The sequence below is a fragment of the Lolium rigidum genome, chromosome 5 (genome assembly GCF_022539505.1).
Source record: "Lolium rigidum isolate FL_2022 chromosome 5, APGP_CSIRO_Lrig_0.1, whole genome shotgun sequence".
In the NCBI taxonomy this organism is placed as follows: Eukaryota; Viridiplantae; Streptophyta; class Magnoliopsida; order Poales; family Poaceae; genus Lolium; species Lolium rigidum.
The window spans coordinates 80,792,133-80,810,455 of NC_061512.1; the positions used below are offsets into that span (position 1 = coordinate 80,792,133).

Genomic DNA, 18,323 nt, shown 5'->3' on the forward strand with positions numbered 1-18,323 from the left:
CGTCGAGGACGAAGCACCGATGCAGCACACACGACCATCTCCTTGCAGCAGCGTGAGGCCGGCTTGAGGGAGAAGCAGCCCTGGGGAGAAGACCCGTGGGGCGGCACCGCCGGCTCGCGTCCTTGAGAGAGAGCCATGGAGGAAGGTTGAGGGAGAGGGAGGAGGTGGCCGCAGCCACACCGGAGTGGAGGGCGGCGAGATTTCGCTGTCGCTCGCTGGGGAAATCAATAGCTCGGTGGGGAGAAGATATACGGAGGAGATAAAAATCGGGAGCAGGTATGACCACGTGGTGGGACCCGCATGCCTTATCACGTTCTGGAGACACGCGTCGCGTGATCGACCCGGAGGTTGCACGACACGCAGCCTCCGGCGGAAAATCAAGCCTTTTCCATAAAATATCGCAATCGTTTCCCGGGCAAAAGGATTGCAATCATTAACGCGTTGCGTGTACTCTTTCAGCCGGTTTCGAGTACGCCATCCCTATCCGGCAAAGCCTCCTCTCATCGTGATCTCAATCCGTTTGTCCACTGATACAAGAAAAAAAAGTACTCCGTAATTAAATAGGAAAACCCTCGCTCCACCCGCCGCTCTATTGTTTCTCCCTGCACTGCACATTCCTCTGCTTCTGCTCTGCTTCAGTCTTCAGGCCATGCCCGCCTCGCCGTCGCCCTCGCGGCTTCGGGCCCTCCGGCGCCCCCTCTTCCTCCTCCTCGTCGTCGTTTACTTCACCGCCTCAGCATCAGCGGCGGGGGAGCTGAGGCAGGCGGTTGGGAGCGGGGAGGATGATGGGCCCTTCTTCGAGCCGTTCAACGTGACCTACGACCATCGCGCGGTGCGCATCGGCGGGCAGCGGAGGATGCTCGTCTCCGCCGGAGTACACTACCCACGCGCCACGCCCGACGTAAGTGACGATGCCGTCTGCACCTTGTGCAAGGGGGGACTTTGGGGGCAGCCGCCTGAGGCCGGCGGAACCGGTTGGAATTGGTGCGGCGGAAATGTAGGATTTTTGTGCGGCTTGATCTGCGCGGTGGTTCGGGCCACTGCGATTGAGCAGGGACGAACGTAGTTGCTGTTTTCTCGGCCTCTTTGGAGATGCGGGCATTTTGGTTACTTGATACTGGTGTGTGTGCGTGCGCGCATGAATAGATTTTAACATTAGCTCTTCCTGAAAAGTTTAGTCGGTGTAGTTATGCCTTTGAGTATGGACACCAGACTTGGGGTAGTTTTCTTGTTCTTTGAATAGCTGGGAGCTGAATGAATGACTTAAAACGTCTCTGATGGTAATCGTTAACTGCTGAGACTGCGATTCACAGAAATAAGATGTTGCATTGGCATCGTTGTTCTATGCCCAGGATTACGCGGTGTTCGTATATCTTGTAGCTGTCACTAACCTCTTGCAAACTGTGCCAGATGTGGCCGAGTATAATTGCAAAGTGCAAGGAAGGTGGTGCAGATGTGATCGAGACATATATCTTCTGGAACGGGCATGAGCCGGCCAAAGGTCAGGTAATGTAGTTGCCCTTCTAGTTACTTTAGTCGGTGCAATTTTGCCCCTGAGTGGTAACTTATGCATCTTCCATTTTCCCCAGTATTACTTCGAAGAAAGATTTGATCTTGTGAGATTTGTGAAGCTGGTTGCTGCTGAAGGTCTATTTCTCTTCCTCCGTATTGGCCCATATGCTTGTGCGGAATGGAATTTCGGGTCTGTTTATTATCTTCACACTTGAATATTTGAATATCTTGAGCACATCCATACTAATTGCTACAGTATTCGCTTCTGTGATAAGCTCTTCTTTCTTGTTCTATTACTATTGGTATGCATGCACGTGTCTGTGTTGTGTTCATGCACAAACACATCCCTGTACAACTACCATGATCCTTTTTTAGCTTGTCTCTGTAGGCGCCTAGAGTCCCCCACCTAGCATTTTCTTTCTTATCGCCTTCTTTTCACCCCTATTCCACAAGAAGACAAGCTATATCTTCTTTCTCCTCATCTTTCCTTCCAGCTCTGTCATCATTGAGCTAACTACCACAGATCCCATCATCATAAAGGATGAAATGAATGGTAACGCAATAATCACATTCCCCTGCCCCCATCCAACAAACTTCTTTTTTTCCATCCCATTCAGTGTATTTTTTTCTTCATTTTCTCCCTCTTTGACGACTATTGTGCTCTAAGCTACTCTGCTTCTCGCCATGTGTATTATCGCCCACTTCTACCTCATAAGAAGATAAAGCATCACCTTCTTTTTCCTTTATCCGCCCCTTGGCTTTGCCATCACCGCACTGTCGCTCCGCCCGGTTGTCATCCCGGTCCTCTCTGTAGGTGGTAGAGGGAGTGTGACACCATCACTCAATCACCAACTCCTCTTTAATAGAAAAGATAAACACTATTAATTAGAACACATTACGAGCTACACATTATGTAGCGTATAGCCTCCAGTTATTCTATTCCATACTTCCGCAAACAAATTTCTTCCTGACGCACTTGAGATTATGATCATGCATTGTCTTATCACTCACTGGTCAGCAACTTGCAACTTTGACTATAACTTGTACTTATAGTATGTTCACAAAGTTTGTATAAGTATATATGAAATGAAAGAGATTTGCAAGACGAATACCACAATATCATTTATATATTCTCACTTCATATAATTTAGTATATATTCGTGGTCAAAGTCATGCATCAAAGACCGTGCCAAAAAAGCGTGCCTTATATTTTGGGACGGAGGGAGTAATATAAATAATCTAAGTACTTCCATGCTTACAGCTTTACGCAGCTCTTCTTTTATTACATATGTGCTATTCAGAAATATGTAAATAGTATTATTCATGCTGTTTATTAATCTGTCCTTTTGTCATGCACTTGTGCAGTGGTTTCCCAGTTTGGTTACGTGATATCCCTGGCATAGAATTTCGTACTGACAATGAGCCATACAAGGTAATAATATATTTCATTGTTTGATCCATGGCCTTCTTCAGGCAATAGATTTTTCATCTTGTAATAATTCTATTCTGCATGGAGTCGCGCGATTCCTGCATTTGTATGTGTGGCAACAGATTACAATTACGACACTAATTTTATTTGGAGGAGCACACTCAAGCACTTCTGTAACCACTAAGCCGTATAAATGTTTCAACAGGCTGAAATGCAGACTTTCGTGACTAAAATTGTAGACATGATGAAAGACGAGAAGCTTTATTCTTGGCAAGGTGGCCCCATTATATTGCAGCAGGTCTGAAACCATTTTAAAACTTGAGTTATTGTATATTATTATTGTATGTTGATATCCCCATTTGCCTGATAGCCTCGTGTCGCCGTAAGATGCGCTTTGTCATCACGGGGAGAAAGTTTACTATGCTAAAATACAGAAGTCCACTATGCTAAAATAAGAGTTCACTATAAAAATTTGAAAAAGGTGTTCGCTCTTAAAACTCTAGCAGACCACTATAAAAGACAGGAGTCCACTCTTAGTCCGTCGATGACTTTCTGTCGATGTTGCTGGAGACTTTGTAAAGATTACCACCAGACAGTGTGCACTACACTACTGGATGCTATTTTCGTTTTTGCCACTATATATCTAGCAACAATGCACCGGCACACGTGATTTTCTGCCCCTCCGGATGTAGTTACGCTAACAGTAAACACCTAGTCCGGGAAGTTCACAACCACATCGAGGCAGTTCACTTACTCTATTTTTTCCGGCGGATCTAGCACACCAATTTTGCTGCTGCAAACTCCGTCCGCCTCAACTACTGGTCCAGGCACAAGGTGCACTATCATATGAGTCGATTTGCACCTCAAGACGAAATTACTCCCAACCAAAAGGCATCACTGCGTGGTGCACATCCCACCGCCATGTCCACTCGTTGGGTGGGTGGTCATTTCCACCTCTCCGGTGATATGTTAGCCACAAGCACTATTGTCACAATGCTGACTGTCACCGTGCTATTCGCTGCCATCCTTGTCACGCTTGAGAACTTGGTGCTTTGAGCTGACGCTGTTCCCCACTGATGCCTGTGGACAATTCTGTGGGCTTGTTGTGACTCGGCATGGCCGGTACGAGCATGCCGGCACTTTGCTGTCTTTTTAGTTGAAGAAGATGGCAAGTCCGATGGGATCATGTGAAGAGATAATAGATGAACCAGAATTGGTTTGAATGGTAGTTCTTGAGGGGAAAGTCACACGGTTGCAACTCAAAGATCATTGTGGTGCCTTTGCTTATTGGTTGATGACAGGGATTGCATTGTGCCACTTTTACACAGTACAATTTCTTCCTCCCCTGCTCCCCACGAATGCGAAGTGTATGCAATAGCATTGTGTGCTATAAGGTCTGAGACTACAATTCATGAACATCTGAAGTCAAAGGCTTGATAGCATCACCTTAGCCTGGAGTCTTGATTCTTGAAAAACATGTCTGAGTCAAGCCAAAGGAGATACATTGAAGAATGGCGCGAGACTGTAGCCTAAAGACCACATGGATCAGGGGATAGTGGGGCCAACAACTCCAAGGGAAGGAGAGCGGCATGACAAAGACTTCTAAGATTGGGGACATGTTCAAGGAAGAGGCCACTGGCCACAATCTTCCAGAAGACTAGAGGGAGTTGAGAGGCATGCTATTACAACAGGCAATGAGAAAATAGATGATACACCATCGCAAAAATAAATAGATCGATAATATGCATCATTGCAGTTTTAAACGTACATACTTCCATGCGTAAGGGAACAAGAATTAGGTAACATGTATTTACATGCACACAATCTCTCTTTGCATAGTGGTTTGTTAGACTTAATCTATTTTTTTTTTCGAAAAGGGAGCAAAGCCCCAGCCAATCTATATGCTTTTGAGTTTTCTCTTCAATGAATGAAGTGATGAACCTCCCCTACACGAGGTTCTACAGGGGACATATCCATTTGCTGAGGGATTTGTGTCGGCAGATCCTAGATGAGTTGATGCAAAACTCAGGGATTATAATATATGTCGTGGTACCAAATTGTCACTATGAAACTTCCTGTTCTCATATGCCATCTCAGATGAGTGGATGCAAAACTTGGGGATTATCGTATATTTCATGGTACTAAATTTGTTAATATGAAACTTCCTATTGTTCTTGAAACTCATTAACGTCTGATTCAAGCAAGATTGTCATTTAGTATATGCACAGCAAGCTTATATGAAGCTGACGATGGTGGTTGATGCTATATGATAGTTCTGTTATGTGCATTACAAGCAAACATGATTACATGCCTTGTCTTCTTACTGGGTAGTCTCTGGAGATTGTTTGACAGATTGAAAATGAATATGGAAATATTCAAGGCAAGTACGGTCAAGCAGGCAAGAGATATATGCAGTGGGCAGCTCAGATGGCACTTGGCCTTGATACTGGCATTCCTTGGGTAATGTGCCGGCAAACTGACGCTCCAGAACAAATTGTAGGTGATCTCACGACCTTGCGAGGTTATTTTTAACCACATATTAATTCTACGAGTTCTGTTATGATAGGGGAGTTCTGACTCTACTTTTTTGGTAGCTTGATACTTGCAATGCATTTTACTGCGATGGGTTTAAGCCAAATTCTAACAATAAGCCAACAATATGGACTGAGGATTGGGATGGATGGTACGTGGTTTCTTCCTGGTTTTCTTTGACCATTATTATCATAATATGACTGGTATATGTTGAAGTGTATAAGTAGATTGCCTGGCCCTTTCCATCAGTTTGGACTTTTTGTTGCGTTGGCTAGTGCATGAAGCTGACATGGTATCAGAGCCCAGGGTCTCGAGTTCGAGTCCTGGCTTTCGCAATTTATCCTAAAATAAAAAATTGTTGTTGTCCTCTCGGAGTCCCCGTATAGGCCTGTTGAGCGTGCCTCTGACTCTACACGTGTTGACTTGTCTTCCCGTCTTCCATCTGTTCGGACTTTTGGTTGCGTTGGCTAGTGCATGAAGCTGACAGTATAATCATGTGTTTTTATTGTGTCAACTGTGATGATTGAGAATTTGGACACATGTCTTTGATCTACCCAAGATGAACACAACTTTAATACAACGGGTTTCCTTTTGATATAGTCAAAGTGCAGGAGAACATCATTTTTTTCCTCATCGTTACCGACAATGGCAGTTTGCGAGTTATTTCATTTCAAAATTTATGCTAGATGGTTGATGCTAGCCGATGGTAAAATATTAAAATTGCAGTTGCATAAAAGGACGCCGTTTGAGGGGTTAGGGCTTGCACTGCTACACAGATGCGACTGTTCCGAGTGTAGGCTGATGTTTCAGATGAGCGACTCTGAAATTTTTACCAATTGGCATAAACTAATGCATGAGTTGGATTAAGGAAAATTCTGCTGTAGGACTCATTTTACAATTAAGAGTTATCTCATTAGAAAAATAATACTATACGGTTGCTGGTGGTTGATGGTGAAATATGCAAATCGCAGTTACATAAGAGGGGTCCGTTTGAGGAGTTAAGGCATGCAAAGATAGAGAAATGGACTAAGAGACATGGCATGCCAGATTTTTGGAAAAAAATATCCAAAAGAAGACTCGATTTTTGTTACGACCAACGAAAATTGGTAAAGACAGACTTTTGGCACCATCGAAACATACCACAATTAAGACAATTTTTCTAAGTTTTAACAGCACCTTACTGTCAAGGGCTATGGTTGTAAATGTATTTTTCACACTGTTGGAAGCTCTTGATTTTCTTATTTCTCCTTGCATGATCTACATGGTAGGAATTTTCCATCCATCCTTTTTCAGAACCAAAGTCATAAAACATGTTACTGCATTTGTGTGGTATACTCACTTTGTTTCAAAATGTTAGGCGTATTTTGGTTCGTCAAGACAATGATTTGACCAACATTTACTTCCTTAACATGTGGTACAAAATTGCAGTCATAAGTAGTTCCGAATACAAATCTAGTAAATAGTGATATAAATTTATGTTACATGAACCAATATTTCATTTGATACGCACACCAAAGATTGTGTGTCGTTTACTATAAAAAGAAATATCAAGATGACGTGAAATGTACATCCCAACTGCAAACATAAAACCAAACAACAGAAACATAAAAACAAAAAAGGCAAGAGGAAGCTATGAAACACTAAAGATTAAAAAAAGCACAGCTGCAGGGCTGAACTGTATAGGTCTACTGCTGTTTCAAGCATGCCTGGATGATCGGATGACCTGTTTTGCACATAAACTACATATTAACAAAGTAATTGTTGGTCAAATCCTTATCTTAACAAATCAAAATACGAATTACATTTTAGGACAGTGTTTCTTTTTTCTTTGTTGTATGCATGTGCATGATCAACTTCTCTTTTATCTATTGTTTACCTTTAAATCCAATAATAGGAAAAGTAGAGTTCTAGGTTTTACTGCTCACAGGCATATTTCCTAGTAGTGGAAAAAGTAGAGTTCTATGTTTTGCTGTAGTCATCGATCTACTGTGTAAATATGTGTATGAACATGGATGAATAATGTCTCATGTTTGTCCAAATGAATGATGTGCCTATTCCAAATGCAACTACCATTAGCTTATATTTCTTCAAGAACCAGGAGTTGATCTACCTTCGCAGTTTTGCTATTCTCTTGAAAAATGCAACCTCTTGCTATGTAATTGCTTGGTTTCGATTTTGATTGTTTTTAATGTCCTGATGTATTTTGCAGGTATGCCGACTGGGGTGGACCATTGCCTCATAGGCCTGCGGAAGACAGTGCTTTTGCTGTTGCTCGTTTTTACCAACGTGGCGGAAGTTTACAGAATTATTATATGGTAAGATTTTCCTCCAAAAAGTATTAAGGGGAGATTTAAGCCCTAGCTCCCCTCCATCAAGCTATAACATGTTGTTGTCAGTGTTAAAATAATCACATGCTCACAAACATGATTAGACGGCGGTATAGGCGGAGCCAAATGAGGACAGGGCCCATTATTTTGACAAAAATCTTATATACACCCATTATAGTTTACAGATACATCAGTATGCGTTCCCATGGCTTTTTCTTGTTGAAAAAAATTAGTATTGCGAACTTCTTTAGTTCTTACTCTTTGGCTCTACTCCTTTGGGCTGTGCAGTGCAACAAGCTCTGTACATAACAACTTCCAGGTTTCATCACTCAAGTTTCATATAGGTGAATTAAGTTCTAGGCATATTTCAAGTTTCAGAACACATCTTTTGAGCAGTGTTTTGGTCCTTCGTTCACATTTCCTTAGACGTGGGAAAAACATTTCCCCGAGGTTGATCTCATAAGTTAGATTCCATAGCCTATTATTGGCTTCACCCAGTCATGGTACTTTTAGTAAAACTATCAGCCATAGAATTATTTTTATCGTTAAAATATCATGAAATTATTTTTATCATGATTATGATGGTTCTAATATTTAGATCTAAGGGTAATTTTTTTGTAGTATTTTGGTGGAACAAATTTTGCACGAACTGCAGGCGGTCCACTTCAGATAACAAGCTATGATTATGATGCTCCAGTTAACGAGTATGGTATGTAAATTTCAAGTGCTAGACCTAAGCTTGAGAACTATCAATGTAATTATTGTTTAAAAAAATAAGAGGATTAGGACTTGTTAGGAATAAGCAACTTGTATTCCCTGGAAGCCAAAGGCCAGTGTATGTCCTAGCACGAGTTGTGCGAGCGAAAAAAGAACCTAGGGCTAAAGGACAGCATATATAGTATATATACAAGTGACAAATATGCAGGAAATCCCTCAATACTATGGGGAAAACATACAAGCTATACATAGAATGTAATATAACTAACATGGTAATCAACTTTGGCTCATAGGTGCAGATGCACCCATTAACTAAAGAACATATTGTATAAAAATTCCGAGAAAACATATGGGTGTACATCGGGACATTTTATGTTCGCGCACAAAGATTCGTAAAAAAAGACATTTTCTGTGGCATGTGTAAAAAAGACAATTTTTGGTGCTCCAAAATAGCTTTTCACGGGACATTTTTTGTATTTTTTGCACAGGCCACATAAAATGTATTTTCTTCGCAAAATTTTGTGTGCAAACATAGAATGTCCGGATGTACACCTGGATTTTCCAAAAATTTTAACATTTTAAAATGCATTTTTCTTAGTAGGTGCATCTAGACCTATGAGCCAGAACACCATGTCAAACTCAAAGGGGTAATCTATACAAGTAGGTAACGCGTCTTACTCATGTTGTCCTTGAAATAAGCATGCTGTCATCACTTTAAGCATGATTATGGTAACCTGTTGCAATTTCAGCATCACTCATCCAGACTGTGTAGGTCCCTTAGAGCAACTCTAACAGAGCCTGTAAATCACGCCGGAACCGTATTTTTCCGGCCGATTTACGGGTTCAGGTCGAAAGTGGCGCAGAATAGAGACTGAACTCGCTGTCCAGCCCGAAAAACTTTCTCAGGGGCCCGAAAAATTTCACACTCGACCCCTAATACAGACTGAAGGGTGGTTTACAGGCCCAAAACTGATCGGACTTCTCACCACTCCTCCAGCGCCGCCGTCCGTACAACCGCCTCCAGCCGCCGATTTCTGGCTGCTTTGCTAAAATTGTGCACCGCCGGTCAAACATCCTGTCAGCCTGCTCCAATTCCAACCATGTCTATGTCAATTCCCGGCGAATCTTCTCGATATAGACTAATTCCGGCGAGCGTTGCGGTGCACGCAAGCAGCACAGGGAATGCGTACACGTGCAGATTCTGGCGAGCGGCACGCACGCACGCGAGCTAGTCTTACATGGGAGCTAGCTAGCTCGAACTATTTGGTACTAATCATCTCCCGATTGATTCACAAATATCCAATCTATTCCATAGCTAGCTAGTAGCTAGCTAGCTGGGTGGTGCTACTATTCCGATTAAGCTTGCTACCTAGGTGGCGGCGGGTGCTGGGGCGCGGGCAGCGGGCTCTTGGGCATGGGGAGGCCCAGCCAGGGGTGCGGGCAGCGGCCGCGCGGGAGACCTATGCAGCGGCGCGGACAGTTCTTGTGAAGAAGATGATGACTTTCCGAATATTCCGTTTTTCAGTTTTAGTTTACAGGGTCTGTTCTGCGCCAGCAGTTTTGCGACCCGTAAACACGTTTTCGGAAGACTGAACTCGAGTTTTTCGGTTTGCACTTTTAGAGGCTCTGTTAGAGATGCTCTTACTATAACAACTTAGTACATGGCTATATCATCAAGTGATTTAAGAGTATGCATAGAGTTATAGCTTAGTTTTCACCTATATAAGAGATAAGAGATGCTATCCAGGATCCATGATATGTTATTTTCAGGTATGTTAAGGCAGCCTAAGTGGGGACATCTGAAAGATCTACACGCGGCTATCAAACTTTGTGAACCAGCTCTTATTGCAGTGGATGGCTCACCTCAGTATGTAAAGTTAGGATCAATGCAAGAGGTTTGCTGCCAGTTTCTTGCTTTTCGTTTCATAAAATGTTCTAACCTTCTATGATATGTTTATAGGAACATACCACCTTTTGTCCCTCTACTCTGTGATGGGCTCGTCTTCGGTTGTTCTGCTTTTTTTTGTGAAAACATAATGAGCAGTCAGTATGGATAGGGCAGTGAAACAACTATATTTTCAACAAAAACATAGGTTTTAAATTCCCTTCATTTTCAACTTACTTGGAATTAAAACATGATGCTAATGATATTCCCTTCGCAACATCACTCCTTTATTACATCTTACATAGCTTGATGTTACATTTCTCTTGCTAGGAGAAACATACTAATCGTACCTTATTTGTTTAATGTTTACTAGTCTAGTTCGTATCTGTATGGTAGGCCACATATGTATAATTGACCACAAATAAGGTGTAATGTTTTCCTTGGATATTAGTGCCCACTAGATGCTGCAACTTATACCCAAAAGTTACCTATTAAAACAGAGGTTAACAGTCACTTCTTAGGATTATGTAAGCCGGACCAAGTGTTTTGTTTTGTATGTGATCATTTCTGTGCACACTTTGGGTTGTGAATATTAATACTTTGCTTACCTCTTGTCTGATTCAGGCACACATATACTCTAGTGGAGAAGTTTATAGAAACGGAAGCATGGCAGGAAATGCGCAGATTTGCTCTGCTTTTCTTGCAAATATTGATGAGCATAAATATGTATCAGTCTGGATCTTTGGCAGATCTTATAATCTACCACCTTGGTCTGTTAGCATACTACCAGATTGTGAGAACGTGGCTTTCAACACTGCGCGAGTGAGTAATCTCTAAATGCACATAATGCTTCTCTTCTTATGGATGTATGAGCGTGAAACAGATGTTTGCTTTAGTTTTTTTTTTTTTTTTTTTTTTTGAGAACTATGTTTGCTTTAGTTAGTTACATGCTGATGCAAAAGCAAAGGTTAGGTTGCAATGTACATTACAAAGGGCAGACCAAAGTTTATATACTGTTCAGAAAATGTGCAGCAACTGGCTAGTTACGACTGGTTTTCAATGGAACTGCCCCCACCAGGTCACGGAAGAGCCCCTTTATCCAAGGATTTTAATATCTTCCAGGCCGGTTCTGGTTTTAAATACATCTTTGCAGTCCTCCAGGTTGAAGTAGAATTTGTTTCTTTTTCTTGAACATGCATCTAAGCGTGTGTCATATTGTATTAGAAGACTGCCAAAATAGTGAGAGATATAACATGTACAAGGCACCAAAACAAATGCTAAAAGGTACATGAGCCAAAACTAGGAAACAAAGCAAGAACAGGAAACTAAAAAAAGCCTCAGCAAGTACAAGCTTAGGGAGGCTGTGCAGGCATGGCTGGTCAGGTGGCCATGCCAGCAGAGGCAGCTCCGAAGCACAGTCACCTGGAATTTCTGTTCCTGGTTCTTGACAAACAAGCCAAATTAATAAAGAACACTTCTTATAAACTCATTCTCAGGATTTACTTAATAATCTACATACGCAAAGGATAACCCCACAATCTCATCTATTCTCAGGACCACAAAGATACCAAATTGTTAAACATTAGTCTCATACTTTAGTTAGCATAAAAAATAGTTATAATTACCAGTAACAATGTTTTCATAGGTTTAGAAACTACTTGGCTCAACTTACTTTTGTCACCGGAGTCTGGAACCTTGTATCGGACTTCCATCATTTATTTATTCGTGCATTTCTGAATTTATCTTCATGTTAGAACTTAGAAAATATGTATGGATGTAATTGTTTGGATGTGAGGCAAATGGTCCACAAAAACATGACACACTTGTGTAAATCTTATTGAATTGTTTTTAGACATTTATGATTAATTAATTGTTTACTTGTTATCTTTCAGGTTGGTGCACAAACTTCGGTTTTTACCTTTGAATCTGGGTCCCCAAGTCATTCAAGTCGACATAAGCCTAGTATTTTATTACCTGAGGTTGGTGGGTCCTATCTCTCGAGTACTTGGTGGACTTCTAAAGAGACCATTGGTACATGGGGTGGTGAAAACTTTGCTACTCAGGGAATATTAGAGCATTTGAATGTAACAAAGGACACATCTGACTACCTGTGGTATACTACCAGGTAAATGCTGACCTATAAGCTGTTAGAGCATGTATCATCTTGTCTGTAGAGAACAAACAACCATATACCATTATTCTCTTCTCTAATTAGCCAATGACTAATTGTGCTGGGTTCTCTTCTTGCAGCTATATCAAATTTAGAACCACCTTAATATATATTTTTCTTGGAAATTTATGTTGGTAGATATTTGAAGTGATATATTTCGCTTGATCACCTGCACCAGCTACTGGGTTGTAATAGATCTGTTGTGCCTTCAGAATGCTTGATTACTATGCAGTTTGATTGTTGTACTTCACGTTCTGTTGATAAGAGCATCCCCACTCGTTGGCGCTCCCCACGCTTAAATCCGGCGAAATTTTCATCCGGATTGGAGGAAAATTTGGCCTGGGGAGCGCCGAAGTTCCAGCCGTCCCGGGGAATTTGCGCGGGCTAGAGCATGGAATCTTCACTGACACGCGGGCCAGATCGTGGAATTTGCTCCATCCGGAGTCCCCGGCAACACCCCGGGAAACCGAGTATGGCCTGGGAAGTCCGGACGGATTTAGGCCAAATCCGGACGAAAACGAGAAGCTGGGGGCGTGACTGGGCCAGTTTCATCCGTTCGGATGAAAAAAAGAGGCCCCGGGGGGCTATCGGGGGGCATGAGTGGAGATGCTCTAATGCACTCACTATATTCAGTGGATCTAACTTTTTTTTTGAATTTAACAGTATAAATATTTCGGATGATGATGTTGCATTATGGAGTTCAAAAGGGGTTTCTCCTGCACTAACAATAGACCAAATTCGTGATGTTGCTCGTCTATTTGTAAATGGAAAGCTTGCAGGTATTTCATTTGGAAATAGGAATCTGCATAGAATAATGGTTGTACATTTTTTTTTCTGTCATCCTGTTTATGTGAAAATAAATACCCTACAATAGATCATAGCCTTCAACTCCTAATTGCGGAGGTACTGGTCTTAATAAATTATTAAATTCCTGATTGTGGTGGTAATGGACCACCCATTTTGCTATTTATGACAAACTAGTATGTCTTCACAGCTCTGGCTTTCTTTTCTTCTCACTTTAATTTGTTATAGCATAGCCGGTTGGGACTTGGGTCGTGATCCTTCGAACTCGGTTGCTTTTGCTTACTGTGTATTTATTGGTGGTTCTCTCATTGCCTAGAAGTCTAAGAAACAGACCCAGTTTCTCTTTCAAGTGCGGAGGCTTGAGTTGCGAGCTATGGGTCTTTTGACAATAGAGTTTACTTGGCTATGGTTGTTGCTTCAAGGTTTTCGTATTACTCCTCTTTTGTCAGGCAGCACACGTGTCATTAGCACTGCCCGTGATCCCATGAAGCATGAGTTCAATAATATTGGTGTTGATGCTTCATGAGATCACACGTGCAGGAATCAGGTGATTGTGTAACATGGGGTGGGGTGGGGGGTTCTGTGTCTTAGTTGTGGAATATGAGTATATATGTCTGCTTAGTTATGTAATATGTGTATGTAGTTCGCCTTAGGGCCTCATGGAAATACAAGTTGCACATTTCCTTCCACAGTTGTTCATAATGGTATGTTTCAATATGAAGGTAGTCAAGTTGGTCACTGGGTGTCACTGAAGCAACCACTTCAGTTAATCCGGGGTCTTAATGAGCTGACATTGCTGTCAGAAATTGTTGGCTTGCAGGTATTTCATATTTTTGATTCATTTCTTAACTGAATACTAGTATTTATAGCATTTGAGAGGTCAGGGGTGCATATTTATTGCCTCAGACATCTGTGCATCCACCTATAATAAGATAACCACCATGGCGCTTAGGAGTTAACACTTAGCACAGCAATAAGGCTTCTCCTTCCCGACTATGGTTCAACTCCTGCCAGGAGCAAATTCTGCTGGGTCTTCTCTCCCGTTCGACTCAATTTTTCATATTGTACCTAGGTTCAAACTGTGGATTTTAACGTATAATGGGTGAAAGACTTTTTCAATTGCGCTGAAGTGAACTACTTGTATGTTAAATGTGCATGTGATGCTACCGTTTCCATTTGTCTAGTTGCCTAGCTGTCTGTTATTCTGCACGCATGGTAATCACGACCTAATGCACTATTTGATATTTTGTATCATGTTTGACTATCACAAAGAATTATGGTGCTTTCTTGGAGAAGGATGGAGCTGGATTTAGAGGTCAAGTAAAACTCACTGGATTGTCAAATGGGGACATCGATCTGACTCATTCCGTTTGGACATACCAGGTAAAGCTTTGGAATTTTCAGCCATGCTTCCACGCTGTTTGCCCTGTGAGACAGCCATGCAGATTTTACTTTTAAGTGAAGTGCATCATAGGTCCTCAAAACTATTTCTGGGATCTCAGGTAGGTCCTGGTACTATGAAAATCATCATTTGGGTCCCAGAAGTGCAATCAGTGAGTTGTGCTAGGTCTGAACCAATCAAAAACCAGAAATAGTTGTGGACCCATAATTAGCCTAGCATGAGTTGAACTTCCAGGACCTCATGAGACTCTGAAACTAGTTTTTGGACCTATAATGTACTCTTTTACATTAGATGGTTCAAGGTAGTAGAATACTATACTAGTCTTGATCGATACAGGCACCTCGGGCTGCCAAGTAGTCTAAAACCGTCAATTTAAGTAGACTGAACTTGTTGACTAAGTACTGAAGGATAACCAAAAGAGTACAGATTAGTATGATAGTGAAACTGCACACATTTTGCCATGTTTCGTTCTCTGCTAAAGGAAACGTTGAATACAGTATCTCTTACAATGTGTTCTTCATAGTCTTGATCCATACAGGCACCTTGGGCTGCCATGTACTTGGAAGTATCTGGTCTGATTTGAGCATACAATGCACATTTACATGTATGTTTAAAATGCAGGTGGGGCTGAAAGGCGAGGCTTCTATGATTTATGCTCCTGAGAAGCAGGGATTTGCTGAGTGGACTGGCATGCAGATTGATGATATACAGTCACCCTTCACATGGTACAAGGTAAGTTGGCTTTTCACCTCCTTAAACATGACATTCTAATTTTCTGATGGTATTGTATTAGTTCCTTGGTGCTTTCCGATTTCCATTACTTCTAGCAGTAGCATGGACATATCTTTCCTATAATTTTAATTTTTGTTACCTACTCAGCTGAAGCAAATCTTTATCTAATCCATCAAATTTGTTTTCATATTTATTCGAAGTCCTCCAATCTGCATCTCTCTTTTATCTGGACAATTAGCTATCCAGACTATGTTTTGTTTTCATATTTTCTTTGTTGTCTTTTAAATAGTGTTTTCTATATGCAGACTATGTTTAATAGCCCTGAAGGTACTGACCCTGTTGCCATCGATCTTGGGAGCATGGGTAAGGGCCAGGTTTGGGTGAATGGGCATCTAATTGGGCGTTACTGGTCACTAGTAGCGCCAGAATCTGGGTGTCCATCTTCGTGCAACTACCCAGGAGCGTATAGTGAGACTAAATGTCAATCAAACTGTGGAATGCCTACACAAAGCTGGTAATTTTTTTTTTTTTTGCATAATTCGTTCTGTGGTGGTCAGGGTTCTCTTCTATGTCTGCCTATGCTCTATATCTATATTTATCGCATCCATAATGTAAAGCATTACATGCAGACAAGCCACACATTGGAATACTTCCTTTTGTTTTGTCTCAGAATTTACCCTAAAGTGATGACAGTATAGACAGACATAGGAGTAGTCAAGGAATTTCATAACCCTTGTAGATACATAGAACATTACCATATATTAAATAAGTACAATGATCTAAGTCATGATGCCTTACATTTCTTATGAAAGTAGCTGAAAGATTTTAAATCGCTATAGCTATTGAACAAAACATGCATTGTTTAGTTGGCAGCTTTATATAGGAGTAGTCAAAGAACTTCATAATCATTGTTAGATACATAAAATATATAAAATCAATACAATGATCTAATTTATGATGTAAGCATTATACATTTCTCCAACTATTTGTTTTCCTGGAAAAAATGTTTTATCACATTGAAAGATTGCAATTTAGAAGAATCACATCGAAATAAAGCACCGTTTAGTTTTATCTCGTTCCATTGACAATAATCTAGTTTTCTTATTTTTGTCCCAATGACCGGTCGTGTAAAAAGCTCTAAATCCCTATGTGTTGAACTGTTTTGTAAGTGTCAACTAGTGATCATCGTGCAGAGCAAATGTGAGCACGTGGTGCGGTGTTATTCCAGCCATTGGAGATTGGAGGCTGTATCCACAACCAAGCCTTTTTGTGTGACAACCATTTTTTCCGATTTCTCAAGCCTACTAACCTTCTTGTTTCAATCAGGTACCACATACCACGAGAATGGCTGCATGAGTCAGACAATCTTCTGGTACTGTTTGAAGAAACAGGGGGTGACCCTTCAAAGATATCACTGGAGGTGCATTATACAAAGACAATCTGCTCAAGAATATCAGAAAATTATTATCCTCCCCTTTCTGCTTGGTCACACCTTACCGGTGGCCATGTCTCGGTGGATACTGTAGCACCAGAACTGCACTTACAGTGCGATGATGGGCATGTGATCTCTCAGATTAAATTTGCTAGTTATGGAACTCCGTCAGGTGATTGCCAGAACTTCTCCAAAGGAAAGTGCCATTCTTCGAGTACTCTTGACTTGGTGTCAGAGGTAAGCTTACAAGTATCAACTGCTAAACCTAGTAACTGTATGTTGATTCTATGCATCTTTTTAGTTTCCCATACTCATGTGCATCTATCATAAGAAAAATTGTTTCCAAAATTCTAAACAAGGAAGAAAAGGAAAGATTTGCAGGGGTTAATTTCTGATGTTTCTTAACACTGCAAGGCTAATTATATCCGGAAAAAGGGAAGTCAGTGGTTACACTATATTTTTTATTTTTGAGTTTATTCAGGCTGTTAGATGAGTTAGCAGATGCTTAAACTCGGTTCACTAACTTGATGCAAGCATAAATATCTACTGGATGTCATAATATTATGTTTGCCTCCTTTTCAGGTGTGTGTGGGCAACAACAAATGTGCAATCAGTGTTTCGAACGATGTATTTGGTGATCCATGCCGAGGAGTCCTCAAGGATTTAGTTGTTGAGGCTGAGTGCTCGTCATCATCACAGACCAAAGAACCTCGAGATGATATGTGATGTGGAATTCTTCGTGACGACTGGTGAAAGGGAGCGCTTCACTAGTTCTGTGAGCCTTAGCTTCATGGGGTCTGTGCATTGTTGTGTTGTTTATTCATCTACGTCCTCATGTAAAGGCAATAATCCTTAAACTGAAGAAAAGAAAAAGGGCACACAAAATATGCGCAGACAAACCCCCATGTACCTTTTATTTACTTGATAAAAGGAGCTGTAGGTCCCTGGGCCTTGAGCCTGCAGATGATGCTTCCTGCAGCACGCTAATATGTGATCAAATGCTTTGTGATGGGGACTTTATGTAATTTGAGAAGATTTTATTCAACTAAAGATGTGGATTGAAAGCGTGAACGGGGGAACGGGGTACTTCAAGATTTCTTTCTCGGGGAAGTTAAGCTACCTCACTGAGCTGAGTAAAGCTATTTCTTTTCCACAGCAGCTGAATTTTTTTTTTGTTGCAAACGGAGAATGGTGTGGACTCTGGGTCCATTGCCGATGAGGCACGAGTAAACGGCAAACCTCTGTTTGCGATGAGGTCTCCACTCCAAATTATTGTCACTTATTTGTTAGATTATACACTAATTAAGTTGTAAGTCACTGATTTTTAATTGGGCATCAGTCATATTTTTTGTCCAATAGGGAAATGACATCTGACAAGCAA

General features: G+C 41.3%; 1 protein-coding gene across 1 annotated transcript; it reads left to right on the plus strand.

Annotated features, from left to right (window-relative positions):
- Positions 1-649: 649 nt before the first annotated feature.
- LOC124656154 (beta-galactosidase 15) lies at positions 650-17,929 on the plus strand. Its single transcript, XM_047194950.1, has 19 exons — positions 650-901; positions 1,411-1,506; positions 1,590-1,702; positions 2,878-2,944; positions 3,147-3,239; positions 5,294-5,437; positions 5,536-5,624; positions 7,683-7,788; positions 8,422-8,509; positions 10,288-10,412; positions 11,027-11,224; positions 12,295-12,527; positions 13,236-13,351; positions 14,099-14,196; positions 14,649-14,759; positions 15,400-15,510; positions 15,816-16,024; positions 16,837-17,179; positions 17,525-17,929. Exons 1-19 carry the CDS (start codon positions 650-652, stop codon positions 17,666-17,668), a joined length of 2,736 nt encoding a protein of 911 aa, XP_047050906.1. The 3' UTR covers positions 17,669-17,929.
- The last annotated feature ends 394 nt before the right edge of the window (positions 17,930-18,323 follow it).